This window comes from Chiloscyllium plagiosum, unplaced genomic scaffold (assembly GCF_037043375.1).
Source record: "Chiloscyllium plagiosum isolate Xiang-an unplaced genomic scaffold, Cpla_swu_hap1 HiC_scaffold_6, whole genome shotgun sequence".
Taxonomy (NCBI): domain Eukaryota; kingdom Metazoa; phylum Chordata; class Chondrichthyes; order Orectolobiformes; family Hemiscylliidae; genus Chiloscyllium; species Chiloscyllium plagiosum.
In genome coordinates this window covers 113,581,497-113,600,163 of record NW_028270144.1, presented here as the reverse complement: position 1 = coordinate 113,600,163, position 18,667 = coordinate 113,581,497, and the positions used below count along the sequence as shown (strand labels likewise).

The window sequence follows — 18,667 nt, the reverse complement described above, 5'->3', positions numbered from 1 at the left end:
AAGATACTTTTATACATTTTGTGATATAATAGGTCAGGGATGAGGTTATTGTCTCTGTAACATAGTTTGTTGTAAACATTGCAGAATCATTGATAGTTTCAATGCAGTCATTGTCAGTTCCAGCGCATCCTTTGTTAATTTCAGCACTGTCGTTGTCAGTTTCAGCGCAGACATTGTCAATTTCAATGTCTGCACGAAACTCCATTGCTATAGCCTGGCTATTAACATTCTGTATTGAGTCCGTGTCAAACTGTTAGCATTTCTATAAAAGGTGTTGGCTGGATGCAGACACTTGGGTGGGCAGTATACGCTCCTCATGTGTATGCTTTCCCCCATCTACCTTAAACTAATCATCTAGGCTGTGAGTGCATTGTGCCGGCATTCTGGTGGCCCCAGGCAGTATCTGTGTTTGCTCTGCTGTCTGTCTCCATATTGTGGTCCGGCGGCCATCTTCTGTGTCAAGTGGCCAACTTATGGTTCAGCGGCCATCTTGTGTGTCAGTGTGCCTCGTGTCACCCTGCCCCATGCTATCTCCTACTTCACTCCCCGCTTTGTGGTCAAGGAGGCGACTTCGGAGATTTCCTGCAGACCACCCAATTTACATGTACAGGTAGGTCATCTCTAGGAACTCCTCCACCTGAGGGGTATCATGGAGTGCCAATTTCATTGGGAGCTCTTCCATGGTGAGACTCGCTGCTGGTGCAGTTCTCATCAGTAGCATCTTACAGCAGAGCTTTAAACACCTGAGGCCCACACAGAATACCAGTGTGAGTGCAATGAGGAGAACTATCTCAATGCCAAATAGGGTCCCCAAGATTTACCTATCAACCAATTCAGCCAGCTGTCTGTAATTATGACTCCTTGTTGAAAATTATCTAGGTGGTCTTGGATATTCTTGATGGCTTCTGTAATGTTATAAGAGTCATCAATAACATGGGTGATACAATTGTCACCAATAATTATACAAACTCCCCCTTGCTGTGCTAACTGATAATCCACCGTGTAATGTATCTGCTGTGTGTCGAGTCTGAGTTCAGCCAATTCTGTATTAATTGCTTCCAGAGCTTTTGAGGTATTATTATCTAAGATAGTCAGGCCACATACAAGGTAATTTCGGTTTTTAGCGCTGATGACCCCTGCAGCGCCCCCAAACATAAGATCCCAAGAATCCATATCCAATGATGACCCCAAAACATAAGATCCCAAGAATCCATATCCAATGATGACCCCAAAATGGTGGGGATCTGCCAGTCAGCATAGAACTCCTGGCGGATGGAGCAGGTCACTATCCCTCTCTGAACATGTCTCCCACTGGGGCATGGTATAAGAAGGGGTGCAATTGGACCTACCACAAACAGGTTTGGAAGGTCTGGGATGTCTGTCGCATAGGTGCCTTGAAATAGAAAAACAAATCACTTTGCCGCTCGGTAACATACGTTGTCCTGTCCTTCCATCTGTCTATCCACCCATGTCGCCCTGATTCTCTGGGTGCCCCCCAAGTTGGTAAGTATTGAACGAGTATGTCCATGAGGCAGAGCTGACATGGGTGCCATTGCACTGACCACATATGAATTGTCTGCTTACAGTCACATTCAAGCATGCCTGCTCACTGCAAGTGCAAGCAAACTGTCCCCTGGTGACTATACGGTGCTGATAAGTCCACTGTGTCTGGATGCATGAATCATTTTTGGGAACCAGGACATAAAACCATCCCCATCCATGCTCGGTGCAACAGTGTGGGTAATTACTGGGTTTTAAATGGGTTTTCTCTTCCCTAGGCTGGGGGTGTCTGGCCCCATGGGCTGGTAATCCTGATCGGCTGCACACATCTATCCTGGAATCCCCGTTTGTATTTTCCTATCCAGTTCAAAATACGTACAACACAGATGGCCTCCTTCTTCAAGGACCGCAATTTCCCCCCCGACGTGGTCGACGGTGCCCTCCACCGCATCTCCTCCACTTCCCGCTCCTCCGCCCTTGAGCCCCGCCCCTCCAACCGCCACCAGGACAGAACCCCACTGGTCCTCACCTACCACCCCACCAATCTCCATGTACAGCGCATCATCCGCCGTCACTTCCGCCACCTCCAAACAGACCCCAGCACCAAGGATATATTTCCCTCCCCTCCCCTATCAGCTTTCCATAGAGACCACTCCCTCCGCGACTCCCTTGTCAGATCCACACCCCCCACCGACCCAACCACCACTCCCGGCACCTTCCCTTGCAACCGCAGGAGGTGCAACACTTGCGCCCACACCTCCCCCCTCACTTCTCTCCAAGGCCCCAAGGGAAACTTCCATATCCGCCACAGATTCACCTGCACCTCCACCCACATCATCTACTGCATCCGCTGCAGCCGGTGTGGCCTCCTCTATATTGGGGAGACAGGCCGCCTACTTGCGGAGCGATTCAGGGAGCACCTCTGGGCCACCCGGACGAACCAACCCAACCAACCTGTGGCACAGCATTTCAACTCCCCCTCCCACTCCACCGAGGATATGCAGGTCATTGGACTCATCCACCGCCAAACCACAACAACCCGACGGTCGGAGGAGGAGCGTCTTATCTTCCGACTGGGAACCCTCCAACCGCAGGGGATGAACTTGGACTTCACCAGTTTCTTCATCCCCCCTCCCCCCACCTTGTCTCAGCCGGATCCTTCCAGCCCGGCACCGCCTTCCTGACCTGCAGTCTTCTTCTTGACCTCTCCGCCTCCACCCTACTCCGACCTATCACCCTCACCTTGACCTCTTTCCACCTATCACATTTCCAACTCCCCTCCTCCAAGTCCCTCCTCCCTACCTTTTATCTTCTCCTGCTGAACACTCTCTGCTCATTCCTGAAGAAGGGCCTGTGCCCGAAACGTCGAATCTCCTGTTCCCTGGATGCTGCCTGACCTGCTGTGCTGTTCCAGCAATAAAGTTTCAACTTTTCCTATCTGCCCCTTACAGAGTGCTCTCAAGGTGTCTACTGTATAAAGTCACAAGGGATCCATTCTACTGATCAGGCCAGTGGGTAGCAAACAGTTCAGTTCCCATGCAAACTTAGGCGGCTTTTATAGAAGAGATTATCTTCAAATCCTGACATGCTCCTGACAGTCGCGATGCTTAAACACAGTAAAATACATACAGGTATGTACATTTTGCAGTTAAGTAAAGTTATCAGTCAAAGTGTTTGTTTGTGTCAGGAGGTGCAGTCATACTTCTGTGTGGGTTGTTCTGTTGTGTTTTCGGTACTCCCTCCCAGGATGACCGTCTTGTCCGCCGTTCCCGGGGAATGGTCAATGACATTAGTTTGGTCACAGGAATCTTTAAATGGTTTTGGTTGGGTCTAATGCTTCCATGTGCCTTTTCCTTTAATATCTATACAGGTACAGGTGTTCCTACTTATTACCACGTTGTATGGTCCTTTCGATTTTGGGGCAAAGCCAGGTTTGTCGGGCAGTGCTCGCACCAAGATGCGGCTTCCTGCTGCTGGGACCTCAGGGAAGATTTTGAGTTTCCCTGCCTTGTCCTTTTTGTCCTGTTTGTCAATTACAGATTTCCACATCTCTTTCAATTGGGCACTTAATTCTATCAAATACCACCAAATTTTGCCTTTTAATGGACCCACATCGATGCCACCTGTGATTACTGTCTCTGGCAATTGCATTACTTGCCTAGTTATTAATTCATATGGTGTTAGCCCGGTTGCCTGATTTGTGGTGGCTCTTAATTTCATTAGTATGACTGGCAGCACTTCAGCCCATGCCTGAAGTTTGCATAGCCTTAGCTAAAGTATTTTTAAGCATTCTATCCATTCTCTCTACCATCCCTGAACTCTGCAGGTGATAGGGAATGTGCGTTGTTTTGCCTAATGCTGAGTAATTGGCAGACAGTCTCCATGACCTTGCCTGTAAAATGCGTCCCTTGGTCGGAGTTGATCTGGAGGGGTAGCCCCCCCCCCGACCTCGGGATTATCTCCTCCACTAATATTCTGGCTACAGTGGTCGCAATGCAGCTTTTGGTCGGGAATGCGTCTACCCATGGGGTGAATTGGTCTATGATGACCAGACAGTACCTTTTCCCACAGGAAGGTGGTAGTGGCCCCATGAAATCTATCTGAAGGCTTTCCCAGGGTCCCCTAGTTCTGGGCTGGTGTCCCATCCTAACTTTTATGGGTCTGCCTGGTTATGTTGTGCACAAATCATGCTCCTGCAGCAGTACATGGCCACATCTCTTCCCATTCCTTCCACCACCACTCTCTCCCTAGGCTTGCTATCATGGCCTCTCTACCTGTATGAGAGAACCTGTGGTCCAGTTTAAGCGATATGTTCTCTATACACACTGATGATATCACCTTGTCTGCTCACCTCCAGACACCATCATCCCCTTTGAATGCCCCCTGCAGTTCCCATTGCTCTCCCTCTTCCTGCGGAGTGTTCTCCTATAGCTGCTGAATTTGTATAGCGTCTTTTCCTAAATCATTAGTGGCTCTTGCAGCCTCGTCAATGGATTCTTGTTCTAGGGCTCTCTGAGCTGCTTGGTCTGCCGATTGGTTTCCTTTGAATTTTAGCCAACATGGGCTCTCCTTTTCTGGCTCCTTTTGATGGGTTTTTATTTTTATTACTGCAGCCTCTTTTGGCTGTTCACTGGCATGAAATAGTGCCTGAATTCTTAATTGGTGTCTGATAGGTGTTCCCCCCACAGTAGTGAACCCTCTTCTGCCCCATGTCACCATGTAATCATGGACTACACCGAAGGCATATTGACTTCTATGTATATTTTCACGATTTTTCCTTTTGCTAGTTCCAGTGCTTTGGTGAATGCCATCAGTTCTGCTACCTGTGCGGACTGACTTCCATTAATCCTTCCAGACATAACTATTTCTAACTTATCATTTACCACAGCCCATCCTGTTTGGGGCGACCCTGCTACATATTTTTGTGACCCATCCACAAACAGCATCTCCTTGGCTGTTTCCTAGGGTGGTATCCTTTAGTCTGGGCGGCACGGTGGGCGGCACGGTGGCACAGTGGTTAGCACTGTTGCCTCGCAGCGCCAGAGACCCGGGTTCAATTCCCGCCTCAGGCGACTGACTGTGTGGAGTTTGCACGTTCTCCCCGTGTCTGCGTGGGTTTCCTCCGGGTGCTCCGGTTTCCTCCCACAGTCCAAAGATGTGCAGGGCCAGGTGAATTGGCCATGCTAAATTGCCCGTAGTGTTAGGTAAGGGGTAAATGTAGGGGTATGGGTGGGTTCGCTTCGGCGGGTCGGTGTGGACTTGTTGGGCCGAAGGGCCTGTTTCCACACTGTAATGTAATGTAATGTAATGTAAAAAAAATGTAAAAAAGTCTCCTCTATCTTCATCCCCATTAATATCCACAGTTGTGCAGTTTCTCTGTGTCGAGAATTCCCTCAGCTGGGTTTTCTCCAGTATCCCTAACTATTAGTACGCACTGACATGAGGGTAAAAGAACTACCTCTCACTTTACCCTTCTCATTTTGGAGATAGCTCTCTGTTTCCCTGTGGTTAGCATCTCTACCAGGGTGTGTTTAGTATGGAGGATTAGATTCCCTGTCATTACTATGGGCTCGCTAACCCTAATGGCCAAGCAGCACAGTCTAAGGCTGCTATACACCTGGGGAACCCAGTGACTACTGGCACGTCTGTAGTTGAGTAGTACCCTACAGGTCTTCTCCTGCTACCGTGGTCTTGGGTGACCACTGTAGAGTAAAATCCTCCCTCATTAATACAGTGGATGTAAAAACCTTTGTTGGGATTGGGCAGCCCTAGCCCGGGAGCTGATATGAGTCATTTTTTAGTCTGATTGTGTGCGTCCTCCTGTTCTGGCCACCAAGTTACAGGTTCCAAGGTGGGCTTGCCTCCTTTAATCTCTGGATCGGTTCAGCCAATTTTGTGAACTCGGGTATAAAGCTCCGACTGTAGTTGAATAGCTCCAAGACCTTTCCGGCTCCCCGACAGTGGCAGGTTGTGGCACCTGTTGGATTGCCTTCTTGTGGTCATTGGGCATTTCTTTGAGTCCCTGGGATATAAGGTGTCCCAGGTGTGAGACTTGTATTTTGCCAATTTGTGCCTTTGTGGGCCTAACTTTTAACCCCATGGTTGCCAATTCCTATAATATGAGACATGAAGCTTCCTGGTGTCCTGACTCGGACTCTGAGGCAATTAGGATATCATCTACATATTGGAGGGCAGTGCTACCCTCTGGTAAATCTATTCTCTTCAGAATTTCGCTCACCACCCTGAGAGAAATAGTGGGGCTATTGTGGAACGCTTGTGGCAGACGAGTCCACATGTACTGCCAATCCCTTACTGTAAAAGCAAATTTAGTTTGGGACTCGGGGTGTAATGAGATACACCAGAACCCACTGGCTATGTCTAAAACAGTAAAAATCTTACGTTCGGGGCCAAACCGATTAAAATGGTGGCGGGATCTGCTACAATGGGGTGCAATTTAGGGGTGGCCTTATTTAGTCCTGTATAATCACTGGTGAGCCTGTAGCTCCCATCAGGCTTTATTGCTGGCCATGTCAGGGAATTAGTTGTACTTGTGGTTGCTTTCAGGATTCCCTGTTTCACTAGTCCTTTCACTATCTGCACAACTGCTTTGGGTTTTATTGGGTATTGCCGGTGGGGCTTATGCTCCAGTCCGGAATCCCTTATCGGGTCTATATTAACTAGACCTGTGCCTAACTTTGTTTCTGCCCATGCTCTGGGGACAGAGGTGCAGATGGCTCTGAATCCCCCCTTTTCAAGGTTCCAACCCCTACTGGTGAATGTAGTCACTTTAATAGTTTCAAGGTGACTTGTAAGTTTCCCAATCTTGGTATTTCAACTGTCCTATCTGGGCCAAATCAATTTCCCTTTTGCACAATTAGAGCATAATATTCTTTCATGAGATCATTGCTCATTACGGTGCCCTTGTTATTTTGGCATACATAAAATTTCTAGGGGATATATATATATTGTTTATTTCTGCAAGGATAGTTTCGCTTGGCTAAGCTGGTGTCTTATCCCTCCTACCCCAGTTAAGTGAATCATTTTATTTATGTAAGGTGAGGGTAAGTTTGTGATGGATACAGCCACTCCTGTGGCTACTAACATTTCACATTTCCTCCCTCCTATTATTGCGGGCACATAAATTCTCCCCTCTCCCTTACCCTCGTGAATCGGAGCAGCTGGTTGTCAGCTCTGCTGACCTCAGGATTCCTGCGGTTCCACAGTGTTCCTGGTAGTGCTTTTCCCAGTTGGGAAAACTGATTCTGTGTGTCCCATTCTGTTGCAGTTTTTTACATTGTTCCCTGCTCTACTCCCTGCTTGTGGGACCCCACATTCTCTAGCAAAGAGTCCCTGTCAGCCACAGTTGTGGCAGGATGGTTTTATTCCACTCTCGCCTCCATTCCGGTAGGCTGCTTTATCAGGTCTTGCCTTTGTCGCAGGAGCTTCTGCCTCCTTCACCTCGCTAGCCCACTCAACTAGATCATCGTTATCCTGGGACACTATTACTCCCATTTTCAGGATGGCTTGGTGGGCGCTAGAGAGCCCATCTCTAAAGGCTTGGATAAATGCACAATCCCCCCGATCTGGGTTTGCTTGCCCTGAGCATTCCTGCTGGACTCTAAATAAGTGTTCCCCATACTCAGAGGTTCCTTCCCCTTTAAGTTGCTTAGTGGTCGTGATCTTACTCCAGTTCGTGGGAGCATTTCCTAGCACCCTCTGGATCTCCTCTTTGTAAGGGCAATAGCATGTGTTCACTGTCCTCCCCTAAAGTCTCGGGCTGCTGTGGCATTGGGTCCACCAGCTACCCGTCTCCACCTGTCGGCTGGGCAAGCTCCGCGGACCAGCTGGTGTATGTCTCTCAAGTGTAGTTCAGCTCTTCCCTGAACCTCGTGTTTATGCTCCAGGGCTGTAATTTGCCCAGGGAGGCCCATAATTTGCTGCCTCTCCCCTGGGTGAAGGGTTGCTAATTCGCTTTGGGCTGTGAGTCTTTTCCTCCTCGAGTAACGGGCGCTAAGTTATACGCTTGCACAGTTCGTCCAACAGAAGGTGCGATTGGTCCCCGCTGGACTGTTTCGTAAGAGGGGAGAGTCAATCTCCCTTTCCTCCTGTACATTTTCTAATCTTTGTTCAAGCTCCTTTATCCTATCCTCCAGCTCCTCAATTCGTTCTCGGCTTTTTCTCCACCTGCTAGTGGAGGCACGTACTTGTTCAATCAAACCTGCTAATTGGTACACTAACATTACCCCTATCTTTTCAGTTTTACTTCATTTTTGTTTATCTATCCACTTTCTCTGTTGTACTAATGTTTGTTCCCAACCACTTTTCTAGTGGTTGGGAACAAACTAGTGGATCCCAACCACTTTTCTTCATTTGTTCTGTCAACCCTTGTCTGTCTGCCTTGTATTTCTCAATAATGGAACCTACAGTATCCCCCTTAAAGCTTTGATCTGTCATTTAGCAGATTGTGTACCCCTGGATACCACCAACAGTAAAGTGTTCCTAACCAGTGGGGACCTCTCTACCCCCTGACTAATAATACTGTCCCAGCACTGGCCGTACAGCTGTAGCAGCCTCCTAGCAAGGTGTGCTCTAAACCAGCAGAACTTCTCTGCCCTCCTGCTACTCCCAATCTGCCAGTTGGCTGGGAATGCTGGCTCAATAGGGTGTGCTGTCCACTGGGACACCCCTACACCACACCCCCAACTCCCCCCCTTCCCCGGCCACCTCTACTGACCCAACACCTCCTGATAAGATCAGAAACCTATCTCTAGCCCCGTGTGCTCTCTATTGGTGGGACTCTTTACCCTCCTGGCCACCGCCACTATTCAGCCTCTGTCATTCTACTATGGACTGACAGGGTATCACAGTTACTCAGTGTCCACCCTCCCCACCTTGGTAACATGCGCTCTACTGAGGTTTGGCTCTTGATCGGAGTAATCAGCTCCTCTTCCTCACCACGCTGGAAATTACAAATAGAAACAGCACCCAACTTTTAACTTAAACTCTAATTGGACTCTGCGTTGTTCGCCCCTAGAGAGTCCAATGTTACCTGACTTTGTCAGTTGTGCTTCACAACTCCTAGTGCCCTTGGCACCTCAATTCCCATTTCAAATCCCAACCTTCATGTGAGGGTGGGGTGGGGGGGGGGGGGTGCTACTCCTCTTAACAACCGGTTTAGGACAGGGTCATTGAGATTGTCACTACCTTGTCCTCTGGCTGTTTCAGCACAAGTGGCAGGTTCTTACAACAGTTAATACAGTTAACATTTATTCTCCACAGACATGTAGCAAGTTAGACATGACAATTGGGATACCTTTTACAGTGTCTTTGGCCCGGTCTGACTCTTCCTGTTTGCTGGTACAAATTGGTTGTTACCTCAGCTCCCAGATTGTGGCCTTCGACCAGGGCACCAGTAATAAGAACCCTACTCGCAGTGCCAATTGTTGAGGGGAAAATCACCAGCCTCAGAGTCAGAGTTCATTGACAGAGGTTATTGCACAAGGAAATACCGGAGCTCCGGGGAGCGAATGACACCAACAGTAGTGGTCAGCTGCGATTCTTCTCTCAACCTGGAGCACATGTTGAGATACTCTTACAATAGGTCAGTGTTGAGGAATTGTCTCTGTAACATAGCTTGTTTGTTGTAAACATTGCAGAATCGTTGATAGTTTCGATGCAGTCATTGTCAGTTCCAGCCCAGCCTTTGTTAATTTCAGCACTGTCATTGTCAACTTCTATGTCTGAGTGGAAGTCCATTGCTGTAGTACTGGGTACTAATCGCTCTTTCTGAGGACGATTACTGCAGCCCTGGCTAGTAGCACTTTGTATTGAGTCCGTATCAAACTGTTAGCATTTCTATCAAAGGTGTTAGCTGGACTCAAACACTTTGGCAGGCAGTATACACTACTCATGTTTTCTCTCCCCTATCTACCTTAAACTAATCAACTAGGATGTAAGTGCATTGTGCTGGCATTCTGGTGGCCCCAGGCAGTATCTGTGTTTGTTCTGCTGTCTCTCTCCATATTGTGGTCCAGCGGCCATCTTGTGTGTCAAATGGCCAACTTATGATTCAGCAGTCATCTTGTGTGTCCATGTGCCTACGGTCACCCTGCCCTGTGCCATCTCCCCACTTCAGAGCTATGCTAAAGCTCTGCGTTAGATGATTCGGCAGGTTCCACCTTTTTCTAGGTAGTGGTACCAGTTTCAGAATGCCATGGGTTTATTCTGGGCTCTAGTTGCATCTTGATTTTGTTTTTATCCCTACTAACAACTAGGAATCAGGTTATCCCTTCTTCCCAAGCCAGGCTGACACCTATTGGTTTGTGTTTAAAATAGAGGTAAATTAAAGACTGGCAAAGGGGGTAAAAACATTATTATAAACAGCAGGAACAAGTGAAGTGAGTAGAAACCAGTTGTTAATGGTCCCATATTAGCCTCAACTTTCAAATTTTTATTGGCAAATACTCTCGAGTTTTCATATTGAGGTGTGTGAATAGAATTGATGACGTGGGAGAGGCTACTAATTCAGGAAAAGCCCAGGGTTTTCTCTCTTTTTTGACGGCATCCATAGAAAAGGGTATTGAATGGTTTCACCTGTCAGAGTGCTTTCTACAACAGTACACAGTAAATTGATGCATTGGAAAGATCACTTACTGCACCCATTTGGCCTGTCAAGCCTGCTCACCTTATAATAAGGTATGGCTGATCTGGCTGTAGTCTGATCTCCACCCCAATCTATAGCAAAAAGTATAATCCCAAAACACTCCTTGATAAATTGAAATGAAATGAACATTTATACAGTATCCAAAACACTACTTTCCTAAAATCAGCATTCATAATATTCTCACCAGAATCCCTCTACCTAACATCTTGGAAGACTGAAGTCACTAGCAACTTCACCTTTCAGAAAAAAAAGCTATAGGTTGCACATTGTTGAGGATTTAGCACTGATCTCTGTGGCACAATATTAGCATCAAGCTGAAAAAAAATCCATGTCTCCCTACTTTGCCTTCTGTTCACTTAACAGTCACCCATGCTAATGTTGCCCCAATGCAGAGAATCTGGTAGTGCAAGGTCTTTGTGGTGTACCCTACCCACATTCATCCTTTTGCACAACATGTTCCAGGTATCTGCTTTGTTCTAGAGAGTGACAGCAGACCCATTTTTCAGTAATAAAGAATTCAAGAGCCCCACACAGTGCTGAAGCTCTGAAACTTACTTTTCACTTTCAAACAGCTGTCTCCACCAAGACAGTAACTCAATCATTCTCCACTTGGTGCCAAAATCTTTTATACAAGATTTTCTGAAATACTATAATTTGTGAGGACACAGCATCAAATGCTAAAGTTTAACATGTTGATCAATATAAATGGCTTTCAAGTTACAACATGTAATAATTATATTTCTATTGCATTCATTTTGAATAATATATTTGCACAGAAGTGTAAAGGTATGAACACTGGAAAAAACACTGGTGTACTGTGGGGCCTAGTCACTTGCCTGGTGTAGATCTTGATATAAAGAATGTTGAACGGAGAAGGTAACCAGAGAGAAAACATACAAAGAGTTTGATGTAAGTGCAATTTGCGTGCATTGAACATAAAATAAATTAAAATGCAAATAGTACTTTTCCATTAGGTGAAAGAAGTTGATGTCCGTGACTCCAGTCATACAAACGAATCAGAAGATGTGAACTCTCAAGATGAAGACCAAGAATGAATAAATTCTTCACCTCTGCCTCAAATTTAATTTTGATTCCTTAGAGATAGAGCAGTTTGTGTTAATGTAGTCCCACTGCTATGCTTGCTGACAAACAACCAATGAGCATCATTCACAAAATCTGTTAAGTCAACTAAATGTATCCTTTACCTTCTACATAATCTTAACTATTCTAACTTTAATGAAACATAAACCTTGCTCCTTTTATGATTTTGCTGTTACAGCTGAACAGGAACTTTAAAATATGCACTATTTTTATAATAGCACAGAAAAGAAGCTGACATGACTGCTCTGTGCTTGGTTGAATAAAATGTGCTGTTAGAACTATTTTATTACTGGCTTTCAATTAAAAAGTTAGATCTAATAAATTTGGATCCCTGAGTAGAAATATTCTGGATTGTATTTATTACAGAATTATATGAAGGACAAATGGCCTTCCCTCTTATACGAATCTCAGCTGTTAATTGAAGAGTTAAAAACAAAACTTGCTTTTGGTCTCTCCCAAACAGTGTCTTCCTTGAAGCTCATGTCAGGAGCAGCCTAACATATCGTACCACAAGGGATTCTACCTTTAGTTATCCAAATGTGAAATGTAGAAGTTAACAAAATATGACCCAGCTGATGGTAATACTGGATAAGACAGATCTCAAAATGGTCTGGCAGCACTGCGCAGAGAAGACAATGTTAACATTCTGAGTTCGGTGACCTTTCTTCAGGACTCTGCTGAGTTACTCCAGCAATTTCTGTTCTTGTTTGTTTCAGATCTTTAGATCTTTGTTTTATCCCAGAATGATTACATCCACGTTTGACAGATCATATGCTTAATTTTTGCAGCTGATTAGTCACAAACATTTTACACGAGGCTGCAGATTATCTTCAACAACAGAACAAATTCATTACACAAGGAAAATATTATAGAGGACTACTAAAAAGATCTTAATACAAACCTCAAAATAAATTTTTGAACCGTTTCACAACACTATCTGATACTGATACTGAATCCTGGAGAAAAAACACTTCAATCTCAAGTTCTTAAAACTCTTTCCAGATTTCTTTTGCCCCTTGAACTGCTGTGGTCTTTTTATTTAAAAAAAACAATGCACTTTGATTTTGTAGGCATTAACCTCTCAATTCTGATGACCTAAACTTTTTCAGTTCTAAAATCCTGAAAATTTCTATCCACACTCTCTGTGGAAGCTCCACAGACTCGGGATGACTGATTGCTTGACTCTTCTGATAGTGGATGTGGTTACCTATGGGCAATTAAGGATCAGCAGCAAAGCTGGCCCAGCTAGTGACACCCACATCCCATGAATGAAAACAAAATAAAAACTGAACTCATGGTTTTTCTGAGCGAAAGGCCTGAAATTTCAGTTCAGAAGCCCAAACTAAACTTTCTGTTCCCTTAACTCTGTTATAATTCAAACAATAGAAACATTTTATCTATTAACACAACTGGAATTATCCCAAGCACTTGACTGCAGTTACATTCAATGTTCTGAATGACATCATAGCCTATTTAAAAACTTAAGAAAAGTGTGGCGCTGGAAAAGCATAACAGGACAGACAGCATCAGAGGAGCACGAGACGGCATTTCGGGCATAAACCCTACTGTCACAGAACTGACCACATCTACTTCTATGGTGACATGGGTTGAATGGTGGCACAACATGGGGAGCACTGCTGCCTCACAACACCAAAGACCTAGGTTCAAGTCCAGCCTAGGTGATATCTGTATGGAGTTAGTGTGCTTCCCTGTGTCTGTGTGGGTTTCCATTGGGTTCTCCAGTTTCCTCCCAGAGTTGAAAGATGTGCAAGTTAGCTGGGTTGGCCTATGCTAAATTGCTCCGTGTTGTGCAGGTTAGAACTGGAATTAGGTTTAATTGTCTTGAGTAGTGAAAAGTTTACAATGTTTCCACATATGGCACCATTTTAGGTACAAGATCCCTAGGTACAAAACCTTAAGATAAAAAGTAGAAAAATAAAGAAATGTTAAAAGTTTAACATTAAGTTCTTGTCAGTATAAAGTAGGAAATGAGGTTATAAGTTCCAAATTAAAATCCTCCTTTAGCCATAGTCTTACAGACTGGTCTTTCTCCATGAGAGTTCAATATCTCAATCCCCATGCTGCCATCTTGCCACCAACCACCATCTTCTCTCTCTCACGCTGAGTTCAATCTCTTGATCCCTGCACTTCCGTCTTGCTGACTGCCAGTATCCTGCTCTGGTGCTACTTTGGGCCCTCGGCCGTTTCTGCGATGCTGCCGCCTGCTAGAGTTCTGCTCGGGCATGCCAACCTGCTCATGGCCGATTGGTAAAGTTCCCACTCTGGGCCCCCAGCTGCCTCCATGACAGATCCTCCCCCTAGAAGGCAAGTAGAGAGAAAAGAAAAATAAAAAGAAGAAAAAAAACGCAAAAAGAAAAAAGTGGTTGGAGTGGACGAGTTCCAGCTCAGGAGCCCTGTTCCACTGCCATCTTGGAGCTGTGGGCTGGTTAGGTAGATCAGCCATGGTAAATGTGGGGTCAGGAAGAGGATGCTGTTGGGAGTTGATGCAGACTCAATGGGCTGAATGGCTTCTATCTGCATTATAGGGATTCTATGATATCTGAATCACAGAATATTAATATTTTCAATACATATCACACCACAGAAAAGAAATGGGAAAAGACAGACAGGCAGTATAAAATGGGTAATTATGAATAAATGACACTGAGTTTTAGCAGTCTGCTTTCACCTGCTTTGCATGTCCCTGATCTCATTGGATTGCTTTTGATCATTTGATAATAAAACACACACCATTCACAAGATCTTCCAATCCACCTTGTGAACACTGGAGAAAGCTCATACAGGGTCAGATGCAACAGACACAATCCAGTTCAGATCTACTGTAATGTTAGGATGCACTACTGTATGACTAGATATTGAACAGAAGGAGCTAATTTATAAACAAAAGACACCAGGTTTCATACAGCAGTGATTGTCCTGCCTAAATCTGTGAGAAAACTAGAGGAAATCCTAAATTTGTAAAAAGGCAGTTAGAAGCATTGTGCTGATATGTCTCATCTTTTTGCAATTGGCAGGTGATTTTCAGTAATTCTTTTTAAATCTCTCTTGCACTTCCATCTCCTTTGCTTAAAATCTATTTCTTTCACTAAGGTTCTAATCACTTTCACCTCAGGCCTCTGGTTTGGTTTAGTCTCACACTTCTATAAAATGCCAATATATTTATTACAGGTGCTATTTGAATTCAAAACAGTTTCAACATTGTAGCCTTTCCCTCAAAGCATGACAAGAAACGGGAAACATTCCTGCAAAAGTTGACTGATAACCAAATGACTGGATGAGATGTATGTTTTAAGTTATCTTTTTACATTCTTAAATTCTAGTCTGAATAGGATGGTTATTTTACCCTGCAGAGTTTTGAAATTTCATTGATTCTCAATTTTCTGTGTTGAATAAGCAAAGTTTACTAGGGGTAGCAGCTCGGTTACAATAAAGGGTTTCACTATCCTGGTAGGGAGGTACTGACTGCAGTCATGAACTTTCTATATTCATAGCTAGAAGTGCACATTTGTGAGCATTGACTATGAATATCAGCAAACATTTCAAGTATCGAGTCATCACAGTTGAATGAGAGGTTAAGCTCACTCTTATCCAAAATTGTAAAGTTTGCAGACACTTAGTCCTTGATAAGGCTGCCAAAAGATAGCCACTTTGATTTGTATTAGAGGGTGTTTAGTTCCTGTGGAAACACATGTCAGCAGGCTGTCAATGCCTTAGTACAAGAGAGAAGAGGAAAACAAATTTGCCCAGTTTTGTCATATTTCCCATCAAGCATTTCTTTTTGATGTGGGGCAACACTTTGTACTTTAATGAAAACAAACTGTACGAGAGCAGCAACTTTTGGCTTTCCTTTCCTGAGGAGAAAGAGAAACTCTGGATAAAGAATATCATTATAAAGTTTGCGTTCTGCCCTGGGCACTCAGCTCCTGACCTCATCACAATCTTGGTTCCAACTAAATTCCAGAGATGAGGGGAGTGCGTCAAGCAAGATTGCAATTGAGTAGACGTTGCATGAAAGAGCACCAACAAATTAAAGTCAATGGGAATCTCACCACTAAATGGAGTCATACCTGGCTCAAAGGAAGATGGTAATGTTTGTATGATGTCAGTCCTCCCTGCTTCAAGACATCTCTGCGGGACCTCCTCAGAGTTTTTAAAAAATATTAACTTATTTTTCATAATCAAACTGTTCAGAAAGGTTATCCACACCTCTGGAGCAAGGGGGACTTGAACCCAGGCCTCCCGATCCAGAGATAGGGACATTATCACTGTGTCACAAGAGGCCCTTACATTTTCCAAATCAACTGGTTCAGAGCAAGTGTTGTACTCCTCTGGAGCAAGAGAGATATAAACCCGGTCTTCGTGACTAGAAGTAGGAATACTACCACTCCACCACCAACAGTGCTAATAATCTTCAGCAGTTTCAATGACCTCCTCTCATTGTAAGGTCAGAATGGGATGTTTGCTGATAACTACACATTGCATAGCACCAATCTCAACACCTCAGATGGTGAAGCAGCCCATGTTCACTGCAACAAGAATCGTCAGTAATGTTCACAGAATTTCTGGACAACAGTCATCTCAAACAAAAAAGATTTTGACTTTTGGCCCTTGACATTCAAAGGAATTAGTATTGCTGAATCCCTCACTATCAACATCAAGAGCTTACCATTGACCAAAAACTGAACTGGACTAGACATATAAATACCGTGGCTACAAGAACAGGTCAGAGACAGAGAAAAGTGCACAAATGATTCACATCCTTCCTCCTGACCAGCATTAATTGCTCGTCTCTTGTTGCCCTTGAGAACGTAGGGCTGAGTTGTTTTCTGGAACCGCTGCAGTCCCTGTACTGTACGTTGACCGACAATGCCTTTAGGCAAGGAATTCCAAGACTTTAAACTGGAAGTGAAGGAATGGCAACACATTTCCAAATCAGAATAGTGAGTGACTTGGAAGGGAACTTGCAAGTCATGGTCTTTCCATTTACTGCTGCTCTTTTCCTTATTGATGGAAGTGGTCGTAGGTTTCATCAAAGGAGTTTTGGTCAATTTCTGCAGTGCATCTTGCATATAGTACACACTGCTGCTACTCAGTATGGGTGGAGGAGGGAGTGGATCGGATTGAGGTGCACAAAATTCTGAGGAGCATAGATAGGGAGACACTTCTGCCCAAGGGGTCAATAAGCAGGGGCACCATTTTAAGGTCAGGAGCAGAGGTTTGAGGAAAATAAATACTCAGCCTGACAGTGGTGCATCTCAAACTCACTGCCTGAAATGGTGCAAGATGCCTTCAGAACTGTTTAAATGAAGATTTGAAGTGCCATAGTATGTAAAGTTACAGGCCAAATGCTAGAAAACAGATTATGACCTGCATGCTCCCCTCCAAGTCATTCACTATTCTGACTTGGAAATGTGTTGCCATTCATTCACTCTCATTGGGATTAAAACAGATAGTTCCTTGAAGGGCTGAAGGACCTTCTTTGGTCAGGGCATAGAATACAGGAGTTAGTACATCATGTGACATATGTATAAGACATTGGTAAGGCTACATTTGGAATACTGTGAGTAATTCCAGTCACCTTGCTATAGTAAGGTGGTTATTAAATTGGAAAGGTTGCAAAAAAAAATTTACAAGGATGTTACCGAGAATGGAGGGTTTGAGTTATAAAGGGAGGTTGGATAGGCTGGGAATTTTTTCCCTTGTGCAAAGGAAGCTGAGGGATAACCTCATAAAAGTTTATAAAATCATGAGGCACAGTTGAGGTGAAAAATCACAACACCAGGTTATGATCCAACAGATTTATTTAAAAACACTAGCTTTCAGAGCATTGCTCCTTCCATCTGATGGAGCAACACTCTGAAAGCTAATGTTTTCAAATACACCTGTTGGACTATAACCTGGTGTTGAATTTTTTTACTTTGTCCAACCCAGTCTAACACCAGTACTGCCACATCATAGATAAGGTGAATCGCTCAAGTATTTTCTCCAAGCTAGGGGAGTCCAAAACTAGAGGGTACAGGTTGAAGGTGAGGGGAAAGATTTTAAATGGACCTGAAGGACAACTTTTTCACACAATGGTACTTGTATAGAATGAGCTGCCAAAGGAAGTGGTAGAGACTGGTACAATTGCAGCATTTAAAATACAACTCTGAGTATATAAATAGGAAGGGTTTAGACATATATGGGCCAAGTGCTGGCAAATGGGATTAGATTAGGTTAGGTTAGGATATCTGGTCAGTATCAAAGAGTTAGGCCATATAAAAGGGTCTATTTCCATGCTTTATGACTCCAAGAGCCTCTTTTCCTTGCTGTAAAAATATCCACACTGAGGTTGTGTGCCTCAGAGTGCTCAGAAACCCCAACATGATGCCCATCTTAGGTGGCACAGTGGTTAGCACTGCAGCCTCCCAGTGCCAGGGACCCAGGTTCAATTCCAATCTCGGGTGACTGCCTGTGTGGAGTGTGCACATTCTCCCCGCGTCTGTGTGGGTTTTCTGCGGGTGCTCCAATTCCCCCCCCAAGATGTGCAGGTCAAGTGAATTGGCCATGATAAATTGCCCATTAGTCAGAGGGAAAAGGATCTGGGTGGGTTACTCTCCGGAGGGTCGGCGTGGACTGTTTGGCCAAAGGGCCTGTCTTCATACTGTAGATCTTCTAATCTTAAGAGGTAAAAGAACTAAACGAACAAGCAGAACCCGTACCCTTTCGGAAATTCTTCATCCTCCTCACCTTCGGGCAAACACCAGTCACATGACCCACCCAGAAGCTCGCCAAAAGCCCCTCATTCCGATTGGCTGACGGAGGTTGATGGGCATGTCCCACGTTCGATTGGCTGCCAGCCCCGTCACTCGGTGACGTCAGCGCGCCGTTGCTAATGGCCGC

General features: G+C 44.8%; 1 protein-coding gene and 1 long non-coding RNA gene across 3 annotated transcripts in view; one reads left to right on the top strand and one right to left on the bottom strand.

The window, feature by feature from the left end:
• LOC122551078 (uncharacterized) overlaps positions 1-11,770 on the top strand; it is a 46,083-nt gene extending 34,313 nt beyond the window's left edge. Inside the window, exon 9 of one of the 2 annotated variants that reach the window (XM_043692720.2) lies at positions 11,638-11,770. In XM_043692720.2, the coding sequence (XP_043548655.1) occupies positions 11,638-11,718 (81 nt within the window). In that variant the 3' untranslated portion in view covers positions 11,719-11,770. The remainder of the gene's footprint in view (positions 1-11,637) is intronic. The other variant, XM_087988364.1, reaches the window with a different exon arrangement.
• Positions 11,273-18,546, bottom strand: LOC148149841 (uncharacterized). Its single transcript, XR_015757482.1, has 2 exons — positions 18,487-18,546; positions 11,273-14,082 (listed from the first exon to the last, which is right to left on the bottom strand). It is a non-coding gene; the product is annotated as an uncharacterized LOC148149841 (long non-coding RNA).
• Positions 18,547-18,667: the final 121 nt, after the last annotated feature.